Raw genomic sequence first — 26,598 nt, 5'->3', positions numbered from 1 at the left:
TCCTATGCAAATAGAATACAACAGAATAGAATACAACAGAATGGTAGGCTACAAAATAGAATATGATATATTGGCTACTTTATTGCAACCTGTTGGAACATTTGTCTTCTACCTATCTCAACCCCATGCCACAATAAAGCATGCTGGCCAGCTGAGTTCAGGGCGTGGGAGGGGCCATCCAGCTGTGCCTGCAACATCGTCACACTCATGTGTAAACTGCAAGGAGGTCCAGGTCCAAACTGAAATCTTCCTAACCATCCCCATCCCTTTTCCACTATATACACTGCAGAGAGGTATCCTGGTAACGTACGAAAGAAAACGGCGCTTGGAGGCTGGAAAGGGACGTTCGTTATCTGGCCACAATCGGGGGACGCGATTCTTCAAGTGGTTATTTATGGCATAACCTCAGGTAAGGCAGCGCAACTGGAAACGGTTTAAATGGAAATGTATTTTAGCCCATCGGTAGGCTATTTATGAGAACTTCAGACAACGACCTGTTTCGATGTCTTAAAAGTGAAATGAGTGTTTTGAAGGCAATCATTCCATTAGGCAATCTAAACGAGTTATCGGAATTCGCCATTATAAACCGGTGACAGGTTTTCCCGTTACGTTCGCACCATAAAAATGGGAGCGGACAGGAGCGCAAAATGAAGACGGTCCTAAAACATTGGAATCCTCCGGACTAGGGTAGGGTACTTCACATGATTATCAAGCAGAAACATAGTTTCACATCTCTTCCAAAGAATCATCTAAGGCTACTGACAAAACATGAACTACCTGTGTGGGCCTATTGAACATTTATCCAACAGATGGCAGTTCATCTTTATTGGCATCACATCCCCATTATCTCCTATTTATCATAACATATTATTACAACAGGAGTGAATATCCTGACATAATGCATGTTAATCTTTTTGGAATTTGTCAAACATTCTCTTAGTATTTCCCATAGAAAGGAGGACTGCTTGTATGTGATGCAGGACAGGTTACATCAGTGGAGTCAGCTGCTCCCTGTTGACAGAAACACAGACAGATGTGGTCTAATAGAATATAAATGAAAGTTATTATAAATATAATACATTTGTTACATATTCACATCCAGCTAATAACATCATGTGTGTTGCATTGAACTGTTTAACAGTAACAAGGTTGGGATACACTGCCCAAATTATGTTGGAGACCTCAGCCCTGTTTACATTAGTCTCTGCTTATTTTTTTGTATTTTTTACATTTTAGTAAATTAGTAGTGAGTGCAGACATTTACATACTTTGTTCATACTTTACATCAGTCTCTGGGGGCCCGTTCATCCAAGCAGGAGTGCAGGAGTATCGCATGGTACCTCTACGGATTTATTGTTCAAGGCAAGGCACACTCAAAGTCATCATTAGAACCAGGATGAGAGGGCTCTGAAATATCACTCTGTATAATTGCCACTAAGAAAAAGCAACCCCCTCAGGGCTTTGTGACTCACAGCATACCCTCATAGCTGTGGATTGCAACAGTATTCACTAGGCTATACTGCAGCCCTCAAATGCATTGCCATAACAACATGGGCATAATGTCTTAAAGTCCATGGCCAAATATCTGAGACTATAAAAACCAGAATCAAGACCATAAGAAATTATTCCTAATAGTTCCGTCAGACATCTGCTCTGGTGAACTCAAAGGTCTGAACTTATAGGTCTTAAAACATTGTCAGTCAATAACATCAACAGGATTTAAATTCAACCACTTCAAAGAAGAAACATCAATGAAGATAGCAAGTGAAGCGAGGAATTCATACCAGGCTACTAGTTCTAGAAAATGAATACCAGATGTGAAGAGAGGGACATGGCCAACACATTGGCTGTTTTGGGCAAATAAGTTACAGATACAATTATGCTGAATTGAATGTTTAGAAATGAAAGTGAGATGTTATCAATGACAATTCAAGATTTTTACAAGAGTTCCAGGGAGCTCTGTTTTTAAATAATATTTTCTTATGGCTTATGTCTGCATTATAAAAACACGACAGTCTGTCACGCCCTGACCTTAGAGAGCCTTTTTATGTCTTTATTTGGTTTGGTCAGGGTGTGATTTGGGTGGGCATTCTATGTTCTTTATTTCTATGTTTTGTGTTTCTATGTTTTGGGCGGGTATGGTTCTCAATCAGGGACAGCTGTCTATCGTTGTCTCTGATTGGGAATCATACTTAGGCAGCCTGTTTTGCCACCTTAGGTTGTGGGATGTTTTGTTTTTTTGTTAGCTCTGCGTAGCCTATGGAACGTGATGTTCGTTGGTCTTTTGTTGTTATGGTTGGAGTTTGGATTTAATAAAGAATCATGAACACGTATCACGCTGCACCTTGGTCTCATCCTTCCGATGAGCGTTACACAGTCAGCTAAACTGCAGGCAACAATGTTGTTCAGAGACAGTTCTGAGGCATCATGGGTCTCTCTCTCTCATGGCCAAGTCTGGCATTCCAGTTAAAGGACAACAAATAAGATTCCATAAACACTGGGCTTCATCTGGCTCAATTCTTATCCCAGCCCCAGTACATGTTGCTGCTTATTTACTCTCTTCTGTTTGGCTTACACAAAATCCCCCTGCTCTGAAGGTGGTAAGAATAAACTAATAGATTGTGAGACTCTATCCATGGCAAATGCAGACATATCTACACTGTATATGTTGGCTGAGTTCTTACAAGAAAATAAATGGGAATCGTCTTTCTTATATAATAGCACTCTATTTTTACAGTAGAACAGTGGGTTGGTGGGTTGGGTTGTTTGAATGTAGGCAGCTTCCCTTGAGTACAGGAGGAGTGTATTCCTGACATGCAGTAAGTAAGCCAATGTGAGTTGTGGTATGTGGGAGCTGTCACTGAGCTCATGTTAATATTGGTTAAAGTAGAAACATGAAGCAACAAGCTAATAAAGAATGTCATTTTCATCCTTTTTATTCAGATGATCCATGGTTGTTCCTGCATTGAGAGCCAGCTGATTGTTTATAAACAGATGCTCTCTCTCTCTATAACTGAGGTCAGGTCAGAATTGTGTGAGAAATTACATTTTAAAAATTAATGTTGTTGTGGCACCATGTGTCACGTTCCTGACCTGTTTTCTGTTGTTTTGTATGTGTTTAGTTGGTCAGGGCGTGAGTTGGGGTGGGCATTCTATGTGTTGTGTTTCTATGTTGGGTTTAATGTGTTGCCTGATATGGTTCTCAATTAGAGGCAGGTGTTTGACGTTTCCTCTGATTGAGAACCATATTAAGGTAGGCTGTTCTCACTGTTTGTTTGTGGGTGATTGTCTTCCGTGTCTGTATGTATGTTCGTACCACACGGGACTGTAGCGTTTGTTTGTAGTCTGTACCTGTTTGTGCGTTCTTCGTGTATTTGTAAGTTCTCATGTTTTAGGTCAGTCTACGTCGTTTATTTGTTTTGTAGTTTGTTAAAGAGTTTTCGTGTTTCGTCGCTTTGTTTAAATAAATCATTATGGATTCAACATATGCTGCATTTTGGTCCGACCCTTAGGAATTAGACAACCGTTACACCATGTTTGTCTTGTGTTTCCTGTCTCAGGAAAGTCCTTCCCTTAGTTCCTACTGAAAAGCGCCTGACCCATGTTGGAAAGTCCTGCTGACTGTCCTGCTACCTAATGTTAATGTCAATGCATTTTTAATGTACTTCCCCTGTGTCCATGACTGTGTCCATGACTAATGTGGTGGAATTCACCTGGACTAAAATGTTCTATTCACCAGTGACCTTACAGTACATCACTCTGTGCAGATGAATAGATTGTAAATCCTTGTACGAATCTGAGTATAAAACCCATTAGTCGTCAGAAAGCAGCCAGTGTAGCAGGAGACATTCCTCCCATTCTGTAGCTAATGAACAGAGCTCTTTGATGGGGGATGAGAAAGCCTATTGTGAAAGGAAATTGTCTTCCTGGCTTGCTCGGTAACACTGTCGCACTTGCAGTCCAAGTCAGAGAGAATCAGCCCCGCCAAAGTTGAACCCGACAAATGATTTGCCAAATGTGTCTGGAACAGAGCAGCTCCTTTTTCGGCCTGTTGAATTATTGGGAACTTGAGAACTGAATGGAAAGTTGAAGGAGTTTACAGTTTGTTACATTTTAGAGTTGACTTTAGTTCCATGTAAATAACCACTGTGGTGGAATCTTGTCATCAGTAGCCAGTTTTTACTCTCTTGATATTCTGCTCAGTGAGTTTCATGAGACTTTTACATAAAACACCACACAGAAACATAATTGAAATAGCCCGGATTCCTGAGCTAAGCCATGTGTTGTGTAGATATAGAGAGAGGCAGACGGGGGCTTAGAACCATCCATAGTACTGCAGTGCGTGCAGAGCTGCAGTTTTGCTGTTTATATGTATTTGCCTTTCCAATGCCATCTGTATAGGTTAGTCTTGCCAAGTGTGAAATAACTAATGTTATTGAAATAAGTAACTCATTTTGGGAGGAGAATTATACCCCTACAGTTATTCATTTGATCAGATGTCTGCGATTATAGATGAAGTATTTATAGATTTGTCCCCCTTTCTTAGGCTCATTCCCTACACTGTTATTTCTGAGTGAGTGTGGGAGCTTGCAAGGGATGTTGTGCGTAGTTGAGGGTGGGACAGGTTGATAGATAGAACAGTGTTCTGAGCTAAGGTTATGCCAGAAAAGGTCAGTCGTGTGATCAATGTGTGCATTTGTGCCAATTCAGCCAGTTATGCTAAAAGACCAGGTGAGCTAAGGGATATCCTCAATCAATCAATCAAGTTTATTTTATATAGCCCTTCGTACATCAGCTAATATCTCGAAGTGCTGTACAGAGACCCAGCCTAAAACCCCAAACAGCTAGAATGCAGGTGTAAAAGCACGGTGGCTAGGAAAAACTCCCTAGAAAGGCCAAAACCTAGGAAGAAACCTAGAAAGGAACCAGGCTATGAGGGGTGGCCAGTCCTCTTCTGGCTGTGCCGGTTGGAGATTATAACAGAACTATGCCAAGATGTTCAAAAATGTTCATAAGTGACAAGCATGGTCAAATAATAATCATGGATAATTTTCAGTTGGCTTTTCATAGCCGATCATTAAGAGTTGAAAAACAACAGGTCTGGGACAGGTGGCGGTTCCATAACCGCAGGCAGAACAGCTGAAACCGGAACAGCAGCAAGGCCAGGCGGACTGGGGACAGCAAGGAGCCACCATGCCCGGCAGTCCCGACGTATGGTCCAAGGGCTCAGGTCCTCCGAGAGAAAGAAAGAGAGAAGGAGAAAGTTAGAGAGAGCCAAGATTTTCAAAATGTTCATAAATGACAAGCATGGTCAAATAATAATCAGGAATAAATCTGTTGGCTTTTCATAGCCGATCATTAAGAGTTGAAAACAGCAGGTCTGGGACAGGTAGGGGTTCCGTAACCGCAGGCAGAATAGTTGAAACTGGAATAGCAGCAAGGCCAGGTGGACTGGGGACAGCAGGGAGTCGTCATGCCCGGTAGTCCTGACGTATGGTCCTAGGGCTCAGGTTCTCAGAGAGAGAGAAAGAAAGAGAGAACGAGAGAATTAGAGAAAGCATACTTAAATTCACACAGGACACTGGATAAGACAGGAGAAGTACTCCAGGTATAACCAACTGACCCTAGCCCCCCGACACAATCTACTGCAGCATAAATACTGGAGGCTGAGACAGGAGCGGTCAGGAGACACTGTGGCCCCATCCGAAGATACCCCCGGACAGGGCCAAATAGGAAGGATATAACCCCACCCACTTTGCCAAAGCACAGCCCCCGCACCACTGGAGGGATAACTTCAACCACCAACTTATAATCCTGAGACAAGGCCGAGTATAGCCAACAAAGATCTCCACCACAGCACAAACCAAGGGGGGGCGCCAACCCAGACAGGAAGATCACGTCAGTAACTCAACCCACTCAAGTGACGCACCCCTCCCAGGGACGGCATGAAAGAGCACCAGTAAGCCAGTGACTCAGCCCCTGTAATAGGGTTAGAGGCAGAGAATCCCAGTGGAGAGAGGGGAACCGGCCAGGCAGAGACAGCAAGGGCGGTTCGTTGCTCCAGAGCCTTTCCGTTCACCTTCACACTCCTGGGGCAGACTACACTCAATCATATGACCTACTGAAGAGATAAGTCTTCAGTAAAGACTTAAAGGTTGAGACCGAGTCTGCGTCTCTCACATGGGTAGGCGGACTGTTCCATAAAAATGGAGATCTATAGGAGAAAGCCGTGCCTCCCGCTGTTTGCTGAGAAATTCTAGGGACAATTAGGAGGCCTGCGTCTTGTGACCGTAGCGTACGTATTGGTATGTACGGCAGGACCAACTCGGAAAGATAGGTAGGAGCAAGCCCATGTAACGCTTTATAGGTTAACAGTAAAACCTTGAAATCAGCCCTTGCCTTAACAGGAAGCCAGTGTAGGGAAGCTAGCACTGGAGTAATATGATCAAATTTCTTGGTTCTAGTCAGGATTCTAGCAGCCGTATTTAGCACTAACTGAAGTTTATTTAGTGCTTTATCCGGGTAGCCGGAAAGTAGAGCATTGCAGTAGTCTAACCTAGAAGTAACAAATGCATGGATAAATTTTTCTGCATCATTTTTGGACAGAAAATTTCTGATTTTTGCAATGTTACGTAGATGGAAAAAAGCTGTCCTTGAAACAGTCTTGATATGTTCGTCAAAAGAGAGATCAGGGTCAAGAGTAACGCCGAGGTCCTTCACAGTTTTATTTGAGACAACTTTACAACCATCAAGATGAATTGTCAGATTTAACAGAAGATCTCTTTGTTTCTTGGGACCTAGAACAAGCATCTCTGTTTTGTCCGAGTTTAAAAGTATATCCTGGGTGATATTTTTCGCTTCACAATGATACTTTTGTTTTGCAGCATATTACTCAAAACTAGGGTTGCAAAGCTACTGGTAATTTGCTAAAGTTAAATCTATTGTAACTTTTGGTAATTTATACTTGAATCACTTTTAATATGGTATTCCTTTTTTATATCTGTGTCCATATTGTCCATGAGTTTCTAGTAGATAGACCATATAGTTCAAGAGAAAATAGCCTAATTAGTGAAAAAATGCTTCTAATCAACAATGGCATAATTTTCAATGAACTCTGCAACTCTTCCAACTATTTACTTTTTTTCTCAGCTCCCACCAGTTTGATCCCAATAGGGCCGCTAGATGTCTTGTGATAGATTACATACAATTCTTCAAAGATACCGAAAATGCTGGTAGTTTACTGGTAAACTTCTCAAGTCTCCAGTAATATACCCTCCCTTTGCAACCCTACTCAAAATCTTGTTCACAGTTGGATGTAATTGAAAATAAAGTATTTACACAGAATATAATATATCTCCCATAAAGATACACTGAGTGTCATGTGCCTGTCTTTGTGTTTGCTGTTGATTAGCTGACAGCGAGTCCCTTCCCTTTTACTACAGGATTATGTTTGAATGTTTGGCAGGACTAGTAATGACAGGACTGCTGACATAACTTTCACTTGTCCCCCAATGTGCAGAGCTGTCATTTCCTATGAATGTGCTATGTTGTGATAAAGGCATGAATCCTTTAGCCAGGATATCCCTGATACAATTATAATGGGTACTGATCATCCTACATAATATTTATTCAAAGGCCCATCAAATAGTATTTGGCTTGTTTGCAAAAAAACATCCCAATAACATTTTGACCATCAAAATATAATGAACTCTCCACCACTTTCAGCACTTTATAGAAAACAGATTTATGTTTACATTAGACTCTATCGAACAAAACTGCAGTCCAGCAAACCAAAAGTCTCACCACGACACTGAATTGAACCTCGTTCCCTTCCCTCCACAAACCCTCTGCCCATCACCATGTCAATTAATTAATTAAACTACCTTAACTTCCCTCCACAGACTCTTTCCATCGCCATGTCATTGAAGTCGGACGAGAAGAGGAAGTGGGCTGCGGTGAGGGGCCATCTGGGCTCCTCCCAGGACTCAGACACACAGCTGGAGGCCAACCTGGAGAGTGCAGACCCAGAGCTGTGCATCCGCATGCTCCAGGTGCCCAGTGTGGTCAACTACTCTGGGCTGAAGCGTCGTCTGGAGGGCAGCGAGGAGTCTTGGATGGTCCAGTTCCTGGAGCTGAGTGGGCTGGACCTGTTGCTGGAGGCCCTGGACAGGCTGTCTGGGAGGGGCTGCTCCCGCATCGCAGACGCCCTGCTGCAGCTCACCTGTGTCAGCTGTGTCCGGGCTGTCATGAACTCCTCGTCTGGGATCAACTTTATCGTGGAGAATGAGGGCTACATCCGCAAACTCTCCCAAGGTTCGACAGCATCTAGGACTGAGGAGATATACAGTGTTTTAAAGCTATGGCATGACACACACACTTTCCACGAGAGGTTCCACGAATTAGCCTTATACATACACAGTATATATATACACTCAGTGGTCAGTTTATTAGGTACTTTGAGGCATGGAAACGTTGGTATCAAGTTACCTAACATGTGCAAGGAAAACATTCCCCACACCATTACACCACCGCCACCAGGCAGGATTGGGCCATGAACTCATGCTGCTTAAGCCAAATCTTAACTCTGCCATCAGCATGACACAACAGGAACTGGGATTCGTCGGACCAAGCGATGCTTTTCCACTCCTCAATTGTCCAGTGTTTGGGATCGCGAGCCCACTGGAGCCGATTCTTCTTGTTTTTAGCTGATAGGAGTGGAACCTGGTGTGGTCGTCTGCTGCAATAGCCCATCTATAACAAGGACAAAAGAATTGTGCGTTTCGAGATGTCGTTCTGCACACCACTGTTGTACTGCGTCGTTATTTGCCTGTTTGTGGCCCACCTGTTAGCTTGCACGATTCTTGCCATTCTCCTTCGACCTCTCATCAACGAGTTGTTTCGCCTACAGGACTGATGCTGACTGGATGTTTTTTGTTGGTCGCACCATTTTCGGTAAACCTTAGACTTAGACACTGTCGTGCGTGAAAGACCAGGATCCGGCCATTTCTAAGATACTGGAAATGGCGAGCCTGGCATTGACAATCATACCACAAAGTTGCTTAGGTCACTCGGTTTGCCAATTCGAACGTTCAATCAGTAACTGAATGTCACAATGCCTGTCTGCCTGCTTTATATAGCAAGCCACGGCCACGTGACTCACTGTCTGTAGGAGCGAAACATTTTCATGAACAGGTAGTGTACCTAATAAAATGGCCACTGAGTGTGTGTGTGTGTGTGTGTGTGTGTGTGTGTGTGTGTGTGTGTGTGTGTGTGTGTGTGTGTGTGTGTGTGTGTGTGTGTGTGTGTGTGTGTGTGTGTGTGTGTGTGTGTGTGTGTGTGTATATATGAATAATACTTAAGAATTAGTATTCAGTTGTACATAATTGTAATCCAATATAAAATCAACCCCACAAAATACCTAAGTAGATTTAGGAATTTCAAAGAAGTACCATGGCAACAGAATTCAGGTCAGATATAGGCCATTGTGTCAGACAAAGTGTATGGAGGGGGATACTGTGTGGAGGTTACAGTGCATTGCAACATCTTCACACACACTGACAAACTTATCACAAACAAAACACTTTTTTGTAAAGGTAAGTTCACGTTACGTTGTCTTAAGATGAGCCATAACATCCGAGAGGACACCAGACAAGGGAGAAGGGGAAAGGTAGGAAGGAATATGAGGACAATGACCATGTGTACACTGATGTCTGTGATTATCTGTCTTATCACAGCCTTGGACACGTCCAATACCATGGTGAAGAAGCAGGTGTTTGAGCTGCTTGCTGCCCTGAGCATGTTCTCCTCTGATGGGTACCGTCTGGCTATGGATGCCTTGGACCACTACAAGGCAAGTGTCATACAGCCAGACAAGCTGTCACAGATGGACAGAGGCTATGTACCATACACCTACAGAATAAGTGGCCTAGTTCTGATTTAGGAAGTATCATGAGAGAAAATTAACAATGCTCGGGGAAAATTATAAGTAACAATCTGTGTGCTTTTGATGAAAATGTACTGAAATCAGATATGACAAGTTTTTTGTAACATGCTATTTCAGCTCAAAGGAATCTCATTAAATAGGCTAATTAAAGTAGTTTTTAATCAACCCAGACATTACTGAACAACCATATGCACCTAGAAATGCCCTCGAGTGTACATGTGTTGAACTGCTTAAGTGACCTCTTTGCATTATCTAGCAATGTCCATAGTTGTCAATACTTTGATAAATGTTACTCACTGATCAATATTAGAGCATTATGGGGATAGAAGCTGTCCTCACACAGCAGGAGGAAATGACATACAGAATGACTAATGTGTTACTTTGGCTCCCAGGGTGTGAAGACCCAGCAGTATCGCTTTAGTGTGATCATGAACGAGCTGCAGGCCACAGACAATGTGCCCTACATGGTCACCCTCCTCAGTGTCATCAACGCCATCATCTTTGGGACAGATGCCCTGCGACAGCGAGATAAGATGCGCAAGGAGTTTATTGGTACAGCGCATTGTTTATCTTCACTACTCAGCCACTCAGTTCATCTGCAAGGTCACACAGTGGCACATTGTTAATAACAAAAGGTAGTTTCCCTACTGAGAAACACCAGACAAATGGGAATGAAAATAGGCCATTTGGCAACACTTCCATTACTAATCTGTCACTGTGTCATTTTAGCTATATGCCTGCCTGCAATCTGTCCCCTCCCAGTGAGTGAAATGACGGTGAAAATTAGGTTAATTTACAGTTCTGATTGAAAGTTGAAAATATGTATTTTGCGGACGTTGAAAATATGTATTTTCCGGACTTTGAAAAGACGTCATTAACGTATGTTAAAAATACTTATTTTACAGACGTTGAGAATACTTTTTCCCCCCGTCATTGTTTCTATGGCCAAATTTCAACCGTACATAAATTCACATACAGTACCAGTCAAAAGTTTGGACACACCAACTCATTCAAGGGTTGTTCTTTATTTTTACTATTTTCTACATTATAGAATAATTGTGAAGACATCAAAACTATGAAATAACACATATGGAATCATGTAGTCACCATAAAAGTGTTAAACAAATATTTTATATATTATATTTGAGATTATTCAAAGTAGCCACCCGTTGCCTTGATGACAGCTTTGCACACTCTTGGCATTCTCTCAACCAGCTTCATGAGGTAGTGAAAGACCATATTATGGCAAGAACAGTTCAAATAAGCAAAGAGAAACGACAGTCCATCATTACTTTAACCTCTACAGGATCGGTGTCCCCCCTCAGGACGGTTGAGGAAATGTAGGCTAATGTGATTAGCATGAGGTTGTAAGTAACAAGAACATTTCCCAGGACATAGACACATCTGATATGGGCAGAAAGGTTAAATTCTTGTTAATCTAACAGCACTGTCCAATTTACAGTAGCTATTACAGTGAAATAATGTCATGATATTGTTTGAGGAGAGTGCACAATTATGAACTTGAAAATGTATTAATAAACCAATTAAGCGCATTTGGGCAGTCTTGATACAACATTTTGAACAGAAATGCAATGGTTCATTGAATCAGTCTAAAACTTTGCACATACACTGCTGCCATCTAGTGGCCAAAATCGAAATTGTGCCTAACCTGGAATAGTACATTATGGCCTTTCTCTTGCTTTTAAAATAATGCATGTTTTTGACTTTGTATAATATTTTACCAGATCGAATGTGTTAAATTCTCCTACATTAATTTCACATTTCCAGAAACTCCAAAGTTTTTCCTTTCAAATGGTATCAAAATTATGCATATCCTTGCTTCAGGCCCTGAGCTACAGGCAGTGAGATTTGGGTATGTCATTTTAGGCAAAAATTGAAAAAAAGGATCCGATCCTTAAGAGGACATGAAGGTCAGTCAATCCTGAAAATGTCAAGAACTTTGAAAGTTTCTTCAAGTGCAGTTGCAAAAACCATCAAGCTCTATGATGAAACTGGCTCTCATGAGGACCGCCTCAGGAAAGTAAGACCCAGAGTTACCTCTGCAGAGGATAAGTTCATTAGAGTTACCAGCCTCAGAAATTGCAGCCTAAATAAATGCTTCACAGAGTTCAAGTAACAGACACATCTTAACATCAACTGTTTAGAGGAGACTGTGTGAATCAGGCCTTCGTGGTCAAAATGCTGCAAAGAAACCACTAGTAAAGGACACCAATAAGAAGAGACTTGGTTGGGCCAAGAGACACGAGCAATGGACATTAGACCGCTGGAAATCTGTCCTTTGGTCTGATGAGTCCAAATTTCAGATTTTTGGTTCGAAGCGCCGTGTCTTTTTGAGACGCAGAGTAGGTGAACGGATGATCTCCGCATGTATGGTTCCCACCGTGAAGAATGGAGGAGGAGGTGTGATGATGTGGGGGTGCTTTGCTGGTGACCCTGTCAGTGATTTATTTAGAATTCAAGGCACACTTAACAAGCATGTCTACCACAGCATTCTGCAGCGATACGCCATCCCATCTGGTTTGCGCTTAGTGGGACTATCATTTGTTTTTCAACAGAACAATGACCCAACATACCTCCAGGCTGTGTACGGGCTATTTGACCAAGAAGGAGAGTGACGGAGTGCTGCATCAGATGACCTGGCCTCCACAATCACCCGACCTCAATCCAATTGAGATGGTTTGGGATGAGTTGGACCACAGCGTGAAGGAAAAGCAGCCAACAAGTGCTCAGCATATGTGGGAACTTCTTCAAAACTGTTTGAAAATAATTCCAGGTGAAGCTGGTTGAGAGAATACCAAGAGTGTGCAAAGCTGTCCTCAAGACAAAGAGTGGCTACTTTGAAGAAACTCAAATATAAAATATATTTTGATTTGTTTAACACATTTTTGGTTACTACATGATTCCATATGTGTTATTTCATAGTTTTGATGTCTTCACTATTATTCTACAATGTAGAAAATAATAAAAAATACATTTAAAAAAACCTTGAATGAGTAGGTGTGTCCAAACTTTTGACCGGTACTGTGTATCTACATATCAATGAAGAAAGCATTCTATAACATTTTTAACTACAATTAAAATAGGAAACTGGAGCAAACCGAAGAGTGCAGAATGGAATGTTTATTATTCCTCCCTTCTATCACTTTAGCTTTTTCTATTTTAGCTGTTTCAAAAGCTTTAGAACAGGCAGTGACCATGCTTAGATATTACAGTCTTAAACAATAAAAAAAAAAAACAGAACACTTCAACAACAATAATATTCTCAATAACGGTTACAGACACGTTTTTCTTGCTATGACTGTGAATAGGGGTTGTTTATTTGCCCTAGTTTAATGCACTGACTGTAAATTGCTATGGGTAAGAGTATCTGCTAACCGCCCAATATGTAAATGTAAAAAAGAACACTTTCAAAGCATGCTGGGTATTATTCCAATGAACCCCGCCTCAAAGAAGACCAAATTTGGTCAGTCTGGACCAAACGTCTATGTATTACAAGTTGAGACAGCACAGTACAGTGCAGCACAATACAGTAGAGCACAGCAGAGTTTAGTTCAGTGTAGTAGAGTATATTACAGTACATTAGAGTTCAGTAAAATAGAGTACAGTACAGTAGAACACAGAATACTGTACTATACTCTAATGTGCTCTACTATTCTGTACTCTACTGTATTGTACTGGACTATACTCTACTGTACATTACTGTATTCTACTGTACTGAAAAAAAACTCTACTTTACTGTACTCTACTGTACTTGTGAATCATAGACGTCTATGATTGGTTCAGATTTGGTTTGGACTGGACCAGACCAAATCTGACCCAATCATAGACGTCTATGTTCGGGCCAAATCGAGGTCGGTTCGGGCCGGGCGTCTGAGGAGGTTGAAATCAATTCCGGTCCAAACCGGACCAAATCTAAATAAGTTATTGACGTCTATGTCCGTCCCCGCCCTGGCCCTGAGTTTTTTACATCCACAGACCAAAAAACGACGTCTGTGGACGCTGAAATAAAGGCCAGGACGGACAGACCAAATTTTAAGATCTTTTCAACTGCACAAACTTCGGTGTCGGAATGGTGCTCACTGGGCTATCTCGTCCCTAAACACTTGAATCTTTGGCAAACCTCACATATTTAGGTTTGAAAGTAGGCCTATTCATTTGTATTTGACATAGATGGTGGTACCTGAATCGTTTTTTGTTTTGGGAGAATCTGTTTTATCTGGGAAATCAAGATTAGGCCTATAGAGATGTGTGCTGAATTTGTTGTAGAAATATGGGCATAGTAGTCCGGTCAACATTGTATGTACAATATTATGGTTCTTGACAGGTTACAGTATTGTCCAGGAACTGGCTTCGATGTAGGCCTGCCTACCTTTTTATGATGGCAAATTGGCTGCAATCAGAAGCCAACAACAGAAGCTGGTCTGAAGTCTGTCAAGTAGCCATTCGCATCCTTTTGTGAATTTGGCATTCACGGAAAATGTGTGATCTGTTCGAAGTTGTTCCACATCCCCGCTCCCCTGCGGATTGATTAATTATATCCTAAATCGCTCACCTGTGATCAAAATCACACGCTGATTCCCATCACGCAAATTAATGTTTACATTCCGTGGTGTTCCAACTTTTTAATAGTACAAAGTACGAAACTGATCCATTTGAAAGTGGATCTTTGTTTTTGTCACTGCCTTATTAAGTGCACTGTTTCTTTTTTCCAGGATTACAGTTACTTGATATACTGCCCAAACTGAGGTGAGTGCCTTGACTGACTTTCTCAATTTCATTGTGACTTTTTTGTCATTTGCAGGTAAATTAAATGCCAATGCATTGGTCAAACACAATAACATTTGAGTGAAATATTCAACAAAACTTGTATTTACTTCAACATTTGTTAATTTACTTGTTGATTTGATGTGCAAGTGGGAAGTACACATGTAAACGTAGCCTACTTGCTCAATAGGCCCTTTTGAATAAATTACTTGGTGTGTGTGTGTGACCTCCAGAGATGAGGAGGATGAGGACTTGATCATTCAGTGTGAAGCGTTTGAAGAGGCTATGGTTGAGGATGAGGAGGAGCTGTTGAGGGTCTATGGAGGCATCGACATGAGCAGTCACCAGGAGGTGTTCACCACCCTCTTCAACAAAGTGAGCACAGCCGTCAGCTGCACTACCATAACACTGCAGGCCACCTTCTCTTAATTAACATCATGGCAAGTCTTGTAAACAATTGAATTACAAATGCACTTTAATAAGGTTTGGTTGTGTGTTGGTCCACCTCCAGGTGAGCAGGTCACCGTCATCCCTCCAGCTGCTGTCCATCCTACAGGCCCTGCTGCTGCTGGGGCCCGACAGGGCTGACATCTGGCAGACCCTGGAGGCCCTCACTAACAGGGCCATACTGCTGGATCAAGACTGTGAGTCCTCTGAGGCAATAAGTTGTCCCCTAAGAGGGGACATTATGGGCAAAGGACTGGAGTCTGGGTGAATGTAGACTAAGAGCAAAAATGCATAGAATATTTTTGGGGGGGTTACATGTAGGCAAAATTCTGTAGATTTCAGTGTTTGTGTATGATTCTGTGCTCCAGCTCCAATGGACTCCTGTGAGACGATTATGCAACGCCTGGTGTTCTCCAAGCGCAGGACTGCTGGTGTCCATGCTGTGGATGGTCTGCCACCCAAGAAGATTGATAAGGCTGTTCAGACTGATAAGGTGGACAATGACCAAGAAAGACTGACCAAATGCCCCACAACCTCCCAAGTGTCTTCTGTTCCACCACCCCCACCCCCTTCCCTTCCTCCACCCCCCGCTCCGACACTACCACACACAGGAGGTGGAGTACCCCCACCACCTCCGCCTCTACCAGGGATGGGGGTGTCCCCAGGGTGCCCACCACCACCGAACCCCGCTATGTCAGGCATGCCTCCACCACCACCACCTCCTCCTGGCATGGGTGGGATGGGGGTGGCCCAAAGTAGCCAATCCCTGGGGTGTGCCTGTTCTGCCTCCTCCAAGGCAGGCCGCTGCCCCACCCTGAGGATGAAGAAGCTCAACTGGCAGAAGCTCAGAGCTGTCACTGGTGAGTGAATAACCTTGGCATCTCTCTTTAATGTACCTCCCCTTTGTTTACAGAGGCAGTCTGCTCTATTTCAGAGGGGAAAATATTGTCTGATAGTACAGCATAGAGAATAATTGTATTAGATCATTCCAGATGTGTTGTGGTTATTCTCTCCCTCCTTTCACAAACACACAGATGGTCATTCCATGTGGACCTCTGCTCAGAAAGACGTTCCTCGGGAGCCCAACTACTCCAGCATTGAGCAGCTGTTCTGTCTCCCGGTGACCGAACACAAGGACAAGGGGGCAGCTGCTCCTGTCAAGAAGGAGCCTAAAGAGGTGCACTGGTTAACACTCACTACAGCTCTCATATCTGGAGCACATCAAAAACATGGCTCATTATGAATCCTAAAACAACAACCTCCATATTTGTTCCCCTCTTCTCTCTACAGATATCCTTTATTGACGTAAAGAAGAACTTGAATTTGAACATATTTCTCAAGCAATTCAAATGGTAATGTAATTGATCATTTAAGTTGGTATTGATTTCAATGTTGTTTTTACCCCATTGAGCTGATGTTTTTTCTCCATGCTCCTCTATCTAGCTCACATGATGAGTTTGTGTCCTTGATTCAGAATGGGGATCGGACTAAGTTTGATGTGGAGGTGTTGAAGCAACTTGTTAAACTCTTACCTGAGAAACATGAGGTTGGTATAAGTAGTACTTTCCTCATTTATCTTCATATATAAAACAGGGTAATGTTTAATTTTTTGTATAAGTTAAGCATTGAACAATTTGAGGGTAATGACTGATCTGAAGTACTCTCTTTTCTTTCTCTATCTAGATAGAAAACCTGAAATCCTTCCAGGGTGAAAAAGACAAGTTGGCCAATGTTGACCGATTCTACATCTCTATCCTGGCTGTACCATGGTAACTGCTATTCCTCTCCTCGCTTCAATATTTCTGGCACCTCACAGGATACTTTATGTGGAGATGATTCTGGTGTATGTTTTTGTTTGGCACTTCCTTGTATTGTCTTGCTTAATTCCCTATGGCATTTTTCTTCCCTCGCTGTACCATCCCTACTTCGTATCCCCTCTCCCTCTCTTTCTCTCGTGTCTCCCCACAGTTACCAGCTGAGGATAGACTGCATGTTGCTGTGTGAAGAGACGGCCTCCGTACTGGACATGCTCAAGTCCAAAGCAGAGGTGGTTGAAGCTGCATGCCAGTGTAAGTCAACACCAACTTCCATGTATAAACACTCATGTTACATTGACTGCCCTATTCATCAATTCAATATTTGTGAAAGCTATCAGAGGACACTGTAAGGCTCATTATGAACTATTTTGTTTGTTGGAAATATCAACAGAGCGAGACTAACTATGTTGTTTTATGTAGACCAAATTGTTGCTTGTGCTGGAAAGGTTTTATCTATTCAAGTTGGAGAAGCAGGTCTATCGAATCATTGTTTTGTGTTGGTTTGTCAAACATTTTGCGTCGAACATTTCAACATTAAAAAAATGTCCCCCCCAGGTCTCAGAGTGAGCACTCTCATGCCCAGTTTCTGCAGGCTCATCCTTGATGTGGGAAACTTCCTCAACTACGTAAGTAAGGACTCTCCAAAGGATGGCATTCTACTCACCCAAAAACATGCAGCACTATGCAGTCTGAAGAGCTCCTGATTCTGTTTGTTCACAGGGATGTCACACAGGAAACGCTGAGGGCTTTAAGATCAGCTCCCTGCTGATGCTGACTGAGACTAAGGCCAACAAGAGCCGCATTACCCTGCTCCATCACATTCTGGAGGTAACACTAATCTACTGTAAATAAGGACGTGCTTTTCTGAGAAGAAAAACAACTGTGTGGTCAGTGCTCCTCACATAAACCAAACAGACTTCACATGGACAATCAAATCAAAGTTGGAAATCATAAATAAACTCATGACTGACCATTTTGTTTACAGGAAGTAGAGCTGAACCACCCAGAGCTGTTGTACCTCCCTGACGACATTGAGATTTGTGAAAAAGCAGCTGGGTATAACACCCTTTTTATTTAAAAAAAGACATGTATTATAAGCCCTGAAATTGATACATACATGATACAATTACATACTAAAACATTTGAATATTTATTTTTATCCTTCAGAATCAACCTGGACTCCATTCAGGCAGAGGCCAGTGCCTTACTCAATCGAGTGAAAGAAGCATCAAAGAAAGTCTATAACTCTGTGGACGATGTAAAGCAGCAGTTCACAGAGGTATTTGAGGTATGAAACCAGTGAATTAGATTCTATTGTGGTTCAATGCATCACAATATTGACAAGTTTGTGGTTGTTTTAAAACTCTTTGGAGGAGGTCAATCAACTATACAAATGTGTTCTTTAATGAGGCAATGGTTCAACTGTTTGTTTCCCTCCCCAAGAAAAACCTGGAGGCCTGCCGAGATTTGGAGGACAGTTTTTTGGAGATTGTGAGGAAGAAGGGTGACCTGGCCCTCTACCTGTGTGAGGATGTCAACAATCTTTCCCTGGAGGAGCTTTTTGGCACCATCAAGACCTTTAGGGGACTTTTCATCAAAGCCTTAAAAGTTAGAGGAGCAAGTTTAGATAACTGCAAATAATGAATACTGATTTCCATCACTAGAAAACTGAAGATAAAGATTTTCTAAGGAGTAGCTTGGTGTAATCTCTTTCTCAATTTTCCCATTTACACCCACAGGAAAACAAAACCAGAAAAGAGCAGGCTGTGAAGGTGGAGAAAAGGAAAAAGCAGCTTGAGGAGGAAGAATCCAAAAGACAGAAGGGGGAGAATGGAAAAATAAGTGAGTTCTTATGATATACAGTGGCTTGCGAAAGTGTTCACCCCCTTGGCATTTTTCCTATTTTGTTGCCTTACAACCTGGAATTAAAATAGAAAATGTAAAATTTGGTGGGGTTGTATCATTTGATTTACACAACATGCCTACCACTTTGAAGATGAAAAATATTTTTAATTGTGAAACAAACAAGAAATAAGACAAAAAAACTGAAAACTTGAGCGTGCATAACTATTCACCCCCCCAAAGTCAATACTTTGTAGAGCCGCCTTTTGCAGCAATTACAGCTGCAAATCTCTTGGGGTATGTCTCTATTAGCTTGGCACATCTAGCCACTGGGATTTTTGCCCATTCTTCAAGGTAAAACTGCTCCAGCTCCTTCAAGTTAGATGGGTTCCGCTGGTGTACAGCAATCTTTAAGTCATACCACAGATTCTCAATTGGATTGAGGTCTGGGCTTTGACTAGGCCATTCCAAGACATTTACATGTTTCCCCTTAAACCACTTGAGTGTTGCTTTAGCAGTATGCTTGCGGTCATTGTCCTGCTGGAAGGTGAACCTCCGTCCCAGTCTCAAATCTCTGGAAGACTGAAACAGGTTTCCCTCAAGAATTTCCCCGTATTTAGCGCCATCCATCATTCCTTCAATCTGATCAGTTTCCCAGTCCATGCCGATGAAAAACCTCCCCACAGCATGATGCTGCCCCCACCATGCTTCACTGTGGGGATGGCGTTCTCGGGGTCATGAGTGGTGTTGGGTTTGCACCAGACATAGCGTTTTCCTTGATGGTCAAAAAGTTCCATTTCAGTCTCATCTGACCAGAGTACCTTCTTCCATATGTTTGGGGAGTCTCCCACATGCCTTTTGGCGAACACCAAACGTGTTTGCTTATTTTTTTCTTTAAGCAATGGCTTTTTTCTGCCCACTCTTCCATAAAGCACAGCTCTGTGGAGTGTATGGCTTAAAATGGTCCTATAGACAGATAAGCTGTGGAGCTTTGCACCTCCTTCAGGGTTATCTTTGGTCTCTTTGTTGCCTCTCTGATTAATGCCCTCCTTGCCTGGTCTGTGAATTTTGGTGGGCGGCCCTCTCTTGGCAGGTTTGTTGTGGTGCCATATTCTTTAAATTTTTTAATAATGGATTTAATGGTGCTCCGTGAGATGTTCAAAGTTTGGGATATTTTTTTATAACCCAACCCTGATCTGTTCTCCACAACTTTGTCCCTGACCTGTTTGGAGAGCTCCTTGTTCTTCTTAGTGACAATTGCTTGGTGGTGCCCCTTGCTTAGTGGTGTTGCAGACTTTGGGGCCTTTGAGAACAGGTCTATATATACTGAGATCATGTGACAGATCATGTGACACTTAGATTGCACACAGGTGGACTTTATTTAACTAATTATGTGACTTCTGAAGGTAATTGGTTGCACCAGATATTATTTAGGGGCTTCATAGCAAAGGGGCTGAACACCACTTTTCTTTTTTTTTTCTTTTTAAACATTTTTTGAAACAAGTCATTTTTTTCATTTCATTTCACCAATTTGGACTATTTTGTGTACGTCCATTAAATGAAATCCAAATAAAAATCAATTTAAATTACAGCTTGTAATGCAACAAAATAGGAAAAACGCCAAGGGGGTGTAAACTTTTGCAAGGCACTGTATCTCCTCTGTCATATGAGTCCAACTATGTTTTGTATTCACACTAAGATGATACAGCATAACGAGCCATGTGGTATCTTGATATGTCTCTTTCTCTATCCTCTGTCACCAGTCCGGAAAGGACCCTCGCCACAGGACGATGGCTGTATTATCGACCACCTTCTTGCTGACATCCGGAAAGGCTTCCATCTCAGGAAGACGCGGCCCAGGTGCGATACGGAAAGCCCCCCCTCTAGTGAAATGAATAGGAAAAAGGGCCAGCCTGGTAAGGACAAGACGACTATGACCCCATCCTGTCTCCAAATCCACTCCTACTCTCCTGCATTGAACCATAAACAGGCTTTGCCGCTCCATCTCTGTGCTTCCGTTTGTGATTTTGTGCAGCCACTACAACTACCAATTACACTTGCTTAATTTCATCAAGAATGTGTGCTTGGTCATGCTTCTTTGTGTCTTTTCTTAAGAAACACCACTTGCTAGATTCAAACATTGCCTGCTTGAATGATGACATGTTTGGAATGCCTGGTACAGTAGACCTGCTCTTCCTATCTGTCTTCATACATTAACAGAACCTCCTTCTCCACTGCAGGGTCAAGTGTCAAGCCTGTAATAGAAGAAGCCAAAGCCTCTGTCTCAGAAGCCTCCAGCGCTCCCAGTCAAACTCAACCCCAGGCAGAGGAGAGGGCCCCAAGAGAAGGAATGAACGAATGCCCCAGCAAACCCCAAGAAAACCCTGCTTTTTCCAGCCTTCCCACAACCAATTCACCAACACAGGAGGTCCCGGGAATGGGTGTCTTAAATAACACCCCAAGCATCTCTACCTTCACAGATGCAGACCTGCCTGAAATCAACCTGATGGTAACGGAGGACTTGATGCCTGAATGTCCACAGAGCAATAGAGAGAGTCACCTTAATGGAGCCTGCACACTTCCTGTCACTGATATGGACATGATGATAGAGAGTAATGGTGAAAGCAACCTGATAGGAAAAACCATTGGCCAAGATGAAGTTGGAGGTAAGAGCAGCAGCATGATGGTAAAGACTTTTGGACAAGATGAGACTGAGGATGACATGATGGTGAAGATGGTGGCACAGGATGAGGGTATAACTAATGGACACCCAGACACCAATGGCAGCACAGACACCAATGGCAACACAAACACCAATGGCAACGTACCTATGGTCAGTGCTGCGGAAAGTGGACCGGCGTACGATGTGCCCGATGGAGTGGACTCTGAAGATCTGCTCTCATCAGTATCCAAAGCTCTGCCTGCCTCTGCATCTGAAACTCTAAAACCAGAGGATAAAAAACAGCAGAAGCTCTTTACAAGAAACAAAAAGAAGAGTATTGAAGGTAATGTATTCATTCATTCTAATAAAGATCATGTGTCTGGGTGATCCAGATCACTGTGGTCTACTGAAGTGTCTGATAGGGAGATTTCTCCAGTTTTTTTGGTATATGGTTTTGTTGCATTTTACATTACATGTTTTATACAGTGTCTGATCATTTCGTGCTGTTGTTTTAGTTGTGAACTTTAACATTTTAGCATGAATGTACAATTTTTGGAAAACCGATCTTAAAAGCCTCCCATTTACAACACCTTGAGTCCTGTCATGATCATCAAGTAGTTTGTTTTTCGTGTTGTCTTTTTTCTTTGACTCTCTAAAACACCAGGTAACACTGGAAATGGACATACTAAATGTAAAAAGGGGTGTGTGTTGCAGTGAGGTAGGTCAAACAACTGGTTTGAAAACTAACTGGTGCAAGCAGGAACATTTTAATCAACCCATCAGCACCAAGCCATGATTTTAATTAACAGACGTGTGTTGGCCTAAACAGGGTCTGGTTTGACCTGATTTGTGTCTTGTCCTGCTTTTAACACTCTCTTATTCAGTAAAAATCTTCAGTAAAAAAGTAAAAAACAGTAAAAAAAAATCTGTAAAAAAAAAAATCTGTAAAAAACTTCACTGTCATACTGAGCTTTTCAACTTGTGATGGCCTCACCGGGAAGACCTTGCTCAGCACAATTTTTTTGTTGTTGAGTTTTGCTGTCTTGTTTTCTGTTCCTCCATGCCCCTATGTGACTAAACTGTCCACCTTCACAACAACCGAGTTAAACTACTAATGCAATGCCTTTTTTGTGCTTCCTGTAAACTGTGTCCTTTGTAAGTCTGACTTTGCTGAAAGCTTTAATGATCTTGAAATTGATGGAACCAACAGCACTGAATGTAATTTAATTTCCAAAATAATAGTATTCATCAGAAACATTATAAAACTGTTCATTCTCTTCAATGCCAAGATCCACCAAATGCAGTCTTTGGTCTCCCACTTTGTTTGATATTATCTGCATACTATTTTAAGTCATTGGTATGTCATTTGATTCCTTCAATCTATTAATTTGACTCTTTACTCTCCCTAGGCAATTCCCGGAAAAGGAAGTCAAGAGGGAAAAGAAAATGTTGTTGATTTTTCCATACATGGTTTCTACACATTGTAATGGACTACATCAGGGGTAGGCAACCCTGTTCCTGGAGTGCCGCAGGTACTGCAGGATTTTGTTCCAACCAGGCACCATACCAGGGGTGCGTTCAGTTCGCTTAAACGGTTGCTACATTGTGAACGGTTTGTATTGAACGACACGTTTTTCCAAAATGTTCTTGTACTTTCTTGAACAGACTTTGAGATCCGTTTGCTCCATTCGGTGAGTGTGCTGGGGTGTGGCTTGAAGCAACAAGTGATGTATTTAAAGGGATGCTGTGCGTTTGAACCCACAACCAAACCCTCCCCGTTTGTCAACTGGTTGTTCAGTACAGCATCGTTTCCATTCAATTTAATGATCTGTTACGTTTTTATGTACTCAACACAGCCCTGACCAACTGAGCTAATTGATCAATTTAGTGATTGCCCCCAATTTATCACACCTGGTCTTCCAGGTCGGTTAAATTTGTGGCACTCCAGGACCAGGATTTAGTACTACATTATATTGAACTAAATTGATTCCTCCAGGAAGATATCAGCATGGTCTACCTTCCTTTGATAATTTTGAGTTCTTGAAACATTTGTGAAATAAACAGGAAAAACTGCTATGGTTCCCTGGCCAGGTTGATTTGTATTCTACCAAGAGGCTGTTGTGTTCCACAAGGCTACTGTTTGTAGTCTCTGCACAGCCTCAATCCCAGCAAATTTACTCTGTCGCTGTAACCTGGTCTCAGAGCATTTCGTATTTTTCTGTACGTAAATCCGAAGCACCATTTATTGTTGTATGTTTCATATGTACAGTATATCACAAAAATGAGTACACCCCTCACATTTTTGTAAATATTTGAGTATATCTTTTCATCTGACAACACTGAAGAAGTGACACTTTGCTATAATGTAAAGTAGTGAGTGTACAGCTTGTATAACAGTGTAAATTTGCTGTCCCCTCAAAATAACTCAACACACAGCCATTAATGTCTAAACCGCTGGCAACAAAAGTGAGTACACCCCTAAGTGAAAATGTCCAAATTGGGCCCAATTAGCCATTTTCCCTCCCCGGTGTTATGTGACTCGTTAGTGTTACAAGGTCTCAGGAGTGAATGGGGAGCAGGTGTGTTAAATTTGGTGTCATCGCTCTCACACTCCCTCATACTGACTGGTCACTGGAAGTTCAACATGGCACCTCATGGCAAAGAACTCTCTGAGGATCTGAAAAAAATAATTGTTGCTCAACATAAAGATGGCCTGGGCTATAAGAAGATTGGCAAGACCCTGAAACTGAGCTGCAGCACGGTGGCCAAGACCATACAGCGGTTTAACTGGACAGGTTCCACTCAGAACAGGCCTCGCCATGGTCGACCAAAGAAGTTGAGTGCACGTGCTCAGCGTCATATCCAGAGGTTGTCTTTGGGAAATAGACGTATGAGTGCTGCCAGCATTGCTGCAGAGGTTGAAGGGGTGGGGGGTCAGCCTGTCAGTGCTCAGACCATACGCCGTACACTGCATCAAATTGGTCTGCATGGCTGTCGTCCCAGAAGGAAGCCTCTTCTAAAGATTATGCACAACAAAGCCCGCAAACAGTTTGCTGAAGACAGGCAGACCAAGGACATGGATTACTGGAACCATGTCCTGTGGTCTGATGAGACCAAGATAAACTTATTTGGTTCAGATGGTGTCAAGCGTGTGTGGCGGCAACCAGGTGAGGAGTACAAAGACAAGTGTGTCTTACCTACAGTCAAGCATGGTGGTGGGAGTGTCATGGTCTGGGGCTGCATGAGTGCTGCCGGCACTGGGGAGCTACAATTCATTGAGGGAACCATGAATGCCAACATGTACTGTGACATAATGAAGCAGAGCATGATCCCCTCCCTTCGGAGACTGGGCCGCAGGGCAGTATTCCAACATGATAACGACCACAAACACACCTCTGAGACGACCACTGCCTTGGTAATGAAGCGGAGGGTAAAGGTGATGGACTGGCCAAGCATGTCTCCAGACCTAAACCCTATTGAGCATCTGTGGGGCCTCCTCAAACGGAAGGTGGAGGAGTGCAAGGTCTCTAACATCCACCAGCTCCGTGATGTCGTCATTGAGGAGTGGAAGAGGACTCCAGTGGCAACCTGTGAAGCTCTGGTGAACTCCATGCCCAAGAGGGTTAAGGCAGTGCTGAAAAATGATGGTGGCTACACAAAATATTGACACTTTGGGCCCAATTTGGACATTTTCACTTAGGGGTGTACTCACTTTTGTTGCCAGCGGTTCAGACATTAATGGCTGTGTGTTGAGTTATTTTGAGGGGACAGTAAATGTACACTGTTATACAAGCTGTACACTCACTACTTTACATTGTAGCAAAGTGTCATTTCTTCAGTGTTGTCACATGAAAAGATATACTCAAATATTTACAAAAATGTGAGGGGTGTACTCACTTTTGTGATATACTGTATGTATTAATTTGTAGATGTCCATTACCCATTTTGTATGATATTTTACAAATTACAATTTTGTATTATATGTTACAAATTTACGAAATGTACAATATGTTACGAATCTGCGAAACATATGATGTGTTACAAATTCTGTCTAGGTGGCTAACGTTAGCTAGCTGGCTTACATTAGCTAGGCTAGGTGTTAGGGTTAGGGTAAAGTTGAAGTTTAGGAGTTAGGTTAAAGGGATAAGGTAAGGGTTAGTGGAAGGGTTAGCTAAAATGGTTAGGGGGAGGGCTAGCTAACATGCAAAGTAGCTAAAATGTAGTAAGTAGTTGAAAAGTTGCTAAAATGCTAAAGTTGTCCGTGATAAGATTAGAACTCAAAACCTCTTGGGTTTCTAGACGTTTGTGTTATACCATCCTGTTTTTGACCAAAGTAACCGTCTGTCTTATGTAACCATACCATACTAATTTGAGTGTCCTGGATTTAAATGTACTATGTTACGTCTAGTCCATGAGACCAGGCTGTGTCAACATTCTGTCACTTTAGGTGTTCTATATTGAAGTATAAAAAGTATATGTACATTTTGTTATTGTTTTGTATTTGTTTGAATATAAAAACACAGGCTTCATTTCCAAAGCTATAAATAACCTCCAGCACAGTTGGAACCAAATTCGTGTCTATTTCACAATAAGCTTTGATAGTGTGTTGGTTGGAACAGTTGTGCTGAAAATAGTATTCCAGTCTTTTGTGAATGTCGTGAACATTTTTGAAACGTTTTGATTCCACACTTGGCATATAGGAAAAAAATAGCAGCTTCTTCCTGCTGTTACCAATAACTAACTTATTTCTACAATTATCATTTACAATACAATACAATACACGTGTATTAAACCCCGAAGGGCAATTCGTTCAGGACTGACAGTGTTCTTCAGTAGGACAAACACACAGACAGTATAAAATATGAACACTTAAGCCATCAATTAAAAATGTATGGTGCAATTTTAAGTAAGTTAAGCTCTGGAAGTTTACTATCTCTAGGAATGTGATAGCTTAGACGGTGCCATGTTAGCAAGTAGACTGTAACATAATTAGTATCGAATGTTGATTCTGGAATATAATAAAAAATGAATTCACATTATGAGATTGCCTTTCTCTTTATTGACATCAAACAAGTCTTTATGGAAACGTGGACTTGGGCGAC

General features: G+C 42.1%; 1 protein-coding gene across 6 annotated transcripts; it reads left to right on the top strand.

Annotated features, from left to right (window-relative positions):
- On the top strand, positions 1-26,535 carry LOC129812834 (inverted formin-2-like). Of its 6 annotated transcripts, XM_055864744.1 has the most exons (23): positions 62-409; positions 7,902-8,313; positions 9,735-9,850; positions 10,336-10,495; positions 14,677-14,710; positions 14,962-15,103; positions 15,240-15,372; positions 15,544-16,035; positions 16,210-16,352; positions 16,466-16,527; positions 16,619-16,721; positions 16,859-16,944; positions 17,144-17,244; positions 17,548-17,618; positions 17,713-17,820; positions 17,978-18,048; positions 18,160-18,280; positions 18,436-18,600; positions 18,732-18,834; positions 20,598-20,750; positions 21,075-21,839; positions 22,161-22,214; positions 22,906-26,535. In XM_055864744.1, exons 2-22 carry the CDS (start codon positions 7,917-7,919, stop codon positions 22,211-22,213), a joined length of 3,579 nt encoding a protein of 1,192 aa, XP_055720719.1. In that variant the 5' UTR covers positions 62-409; positions 7,902-7,916; the 3' UTR covers position 22,214; positions 22,906-26,535. The 6 variants fall into 6 exon arrangements, with proteins under 6 accessions (XP_055720723.1, XP_055720724.1, XP_055720721.1 ...); XM_055864745.1 differs by lacking the exon at positions 22,161-22,214 and having other exon boundaries at positions 67-409; XM_055864746.1 differs by lacking the exons at positions 20,598-20,750; positions 21,075-21,839; positions 22,161-22,214; positions 22,906-26,535 and having other exon boundaries at positions 26-409; positions 18,436-18,821.
- Positions 26,536-26,598: the final 63 nt, after the last annotated feature.

The sequence above is a fragment of the Salvelinus fontinalis genome, chromosome 16 (genome assembly GCF_029448725.1).
Source record: "Salvelinus fontinalis isolate EN_2023a chromosome 16, ASM2944872v1, whole genome shotgun sequence".
Taxonomy (NCBI): domain Eukaryota; kingdom Metazoa; phylum Chordata; class Actinopteri; order Salmoniformes; family Salmonidae; genus Salvelinus; species Salvelinus fontinalis.
Note: the sequence above shows the minus strand (reverse complement) of the source record. Positions and strands in the feature narration are given on the sequence as shown.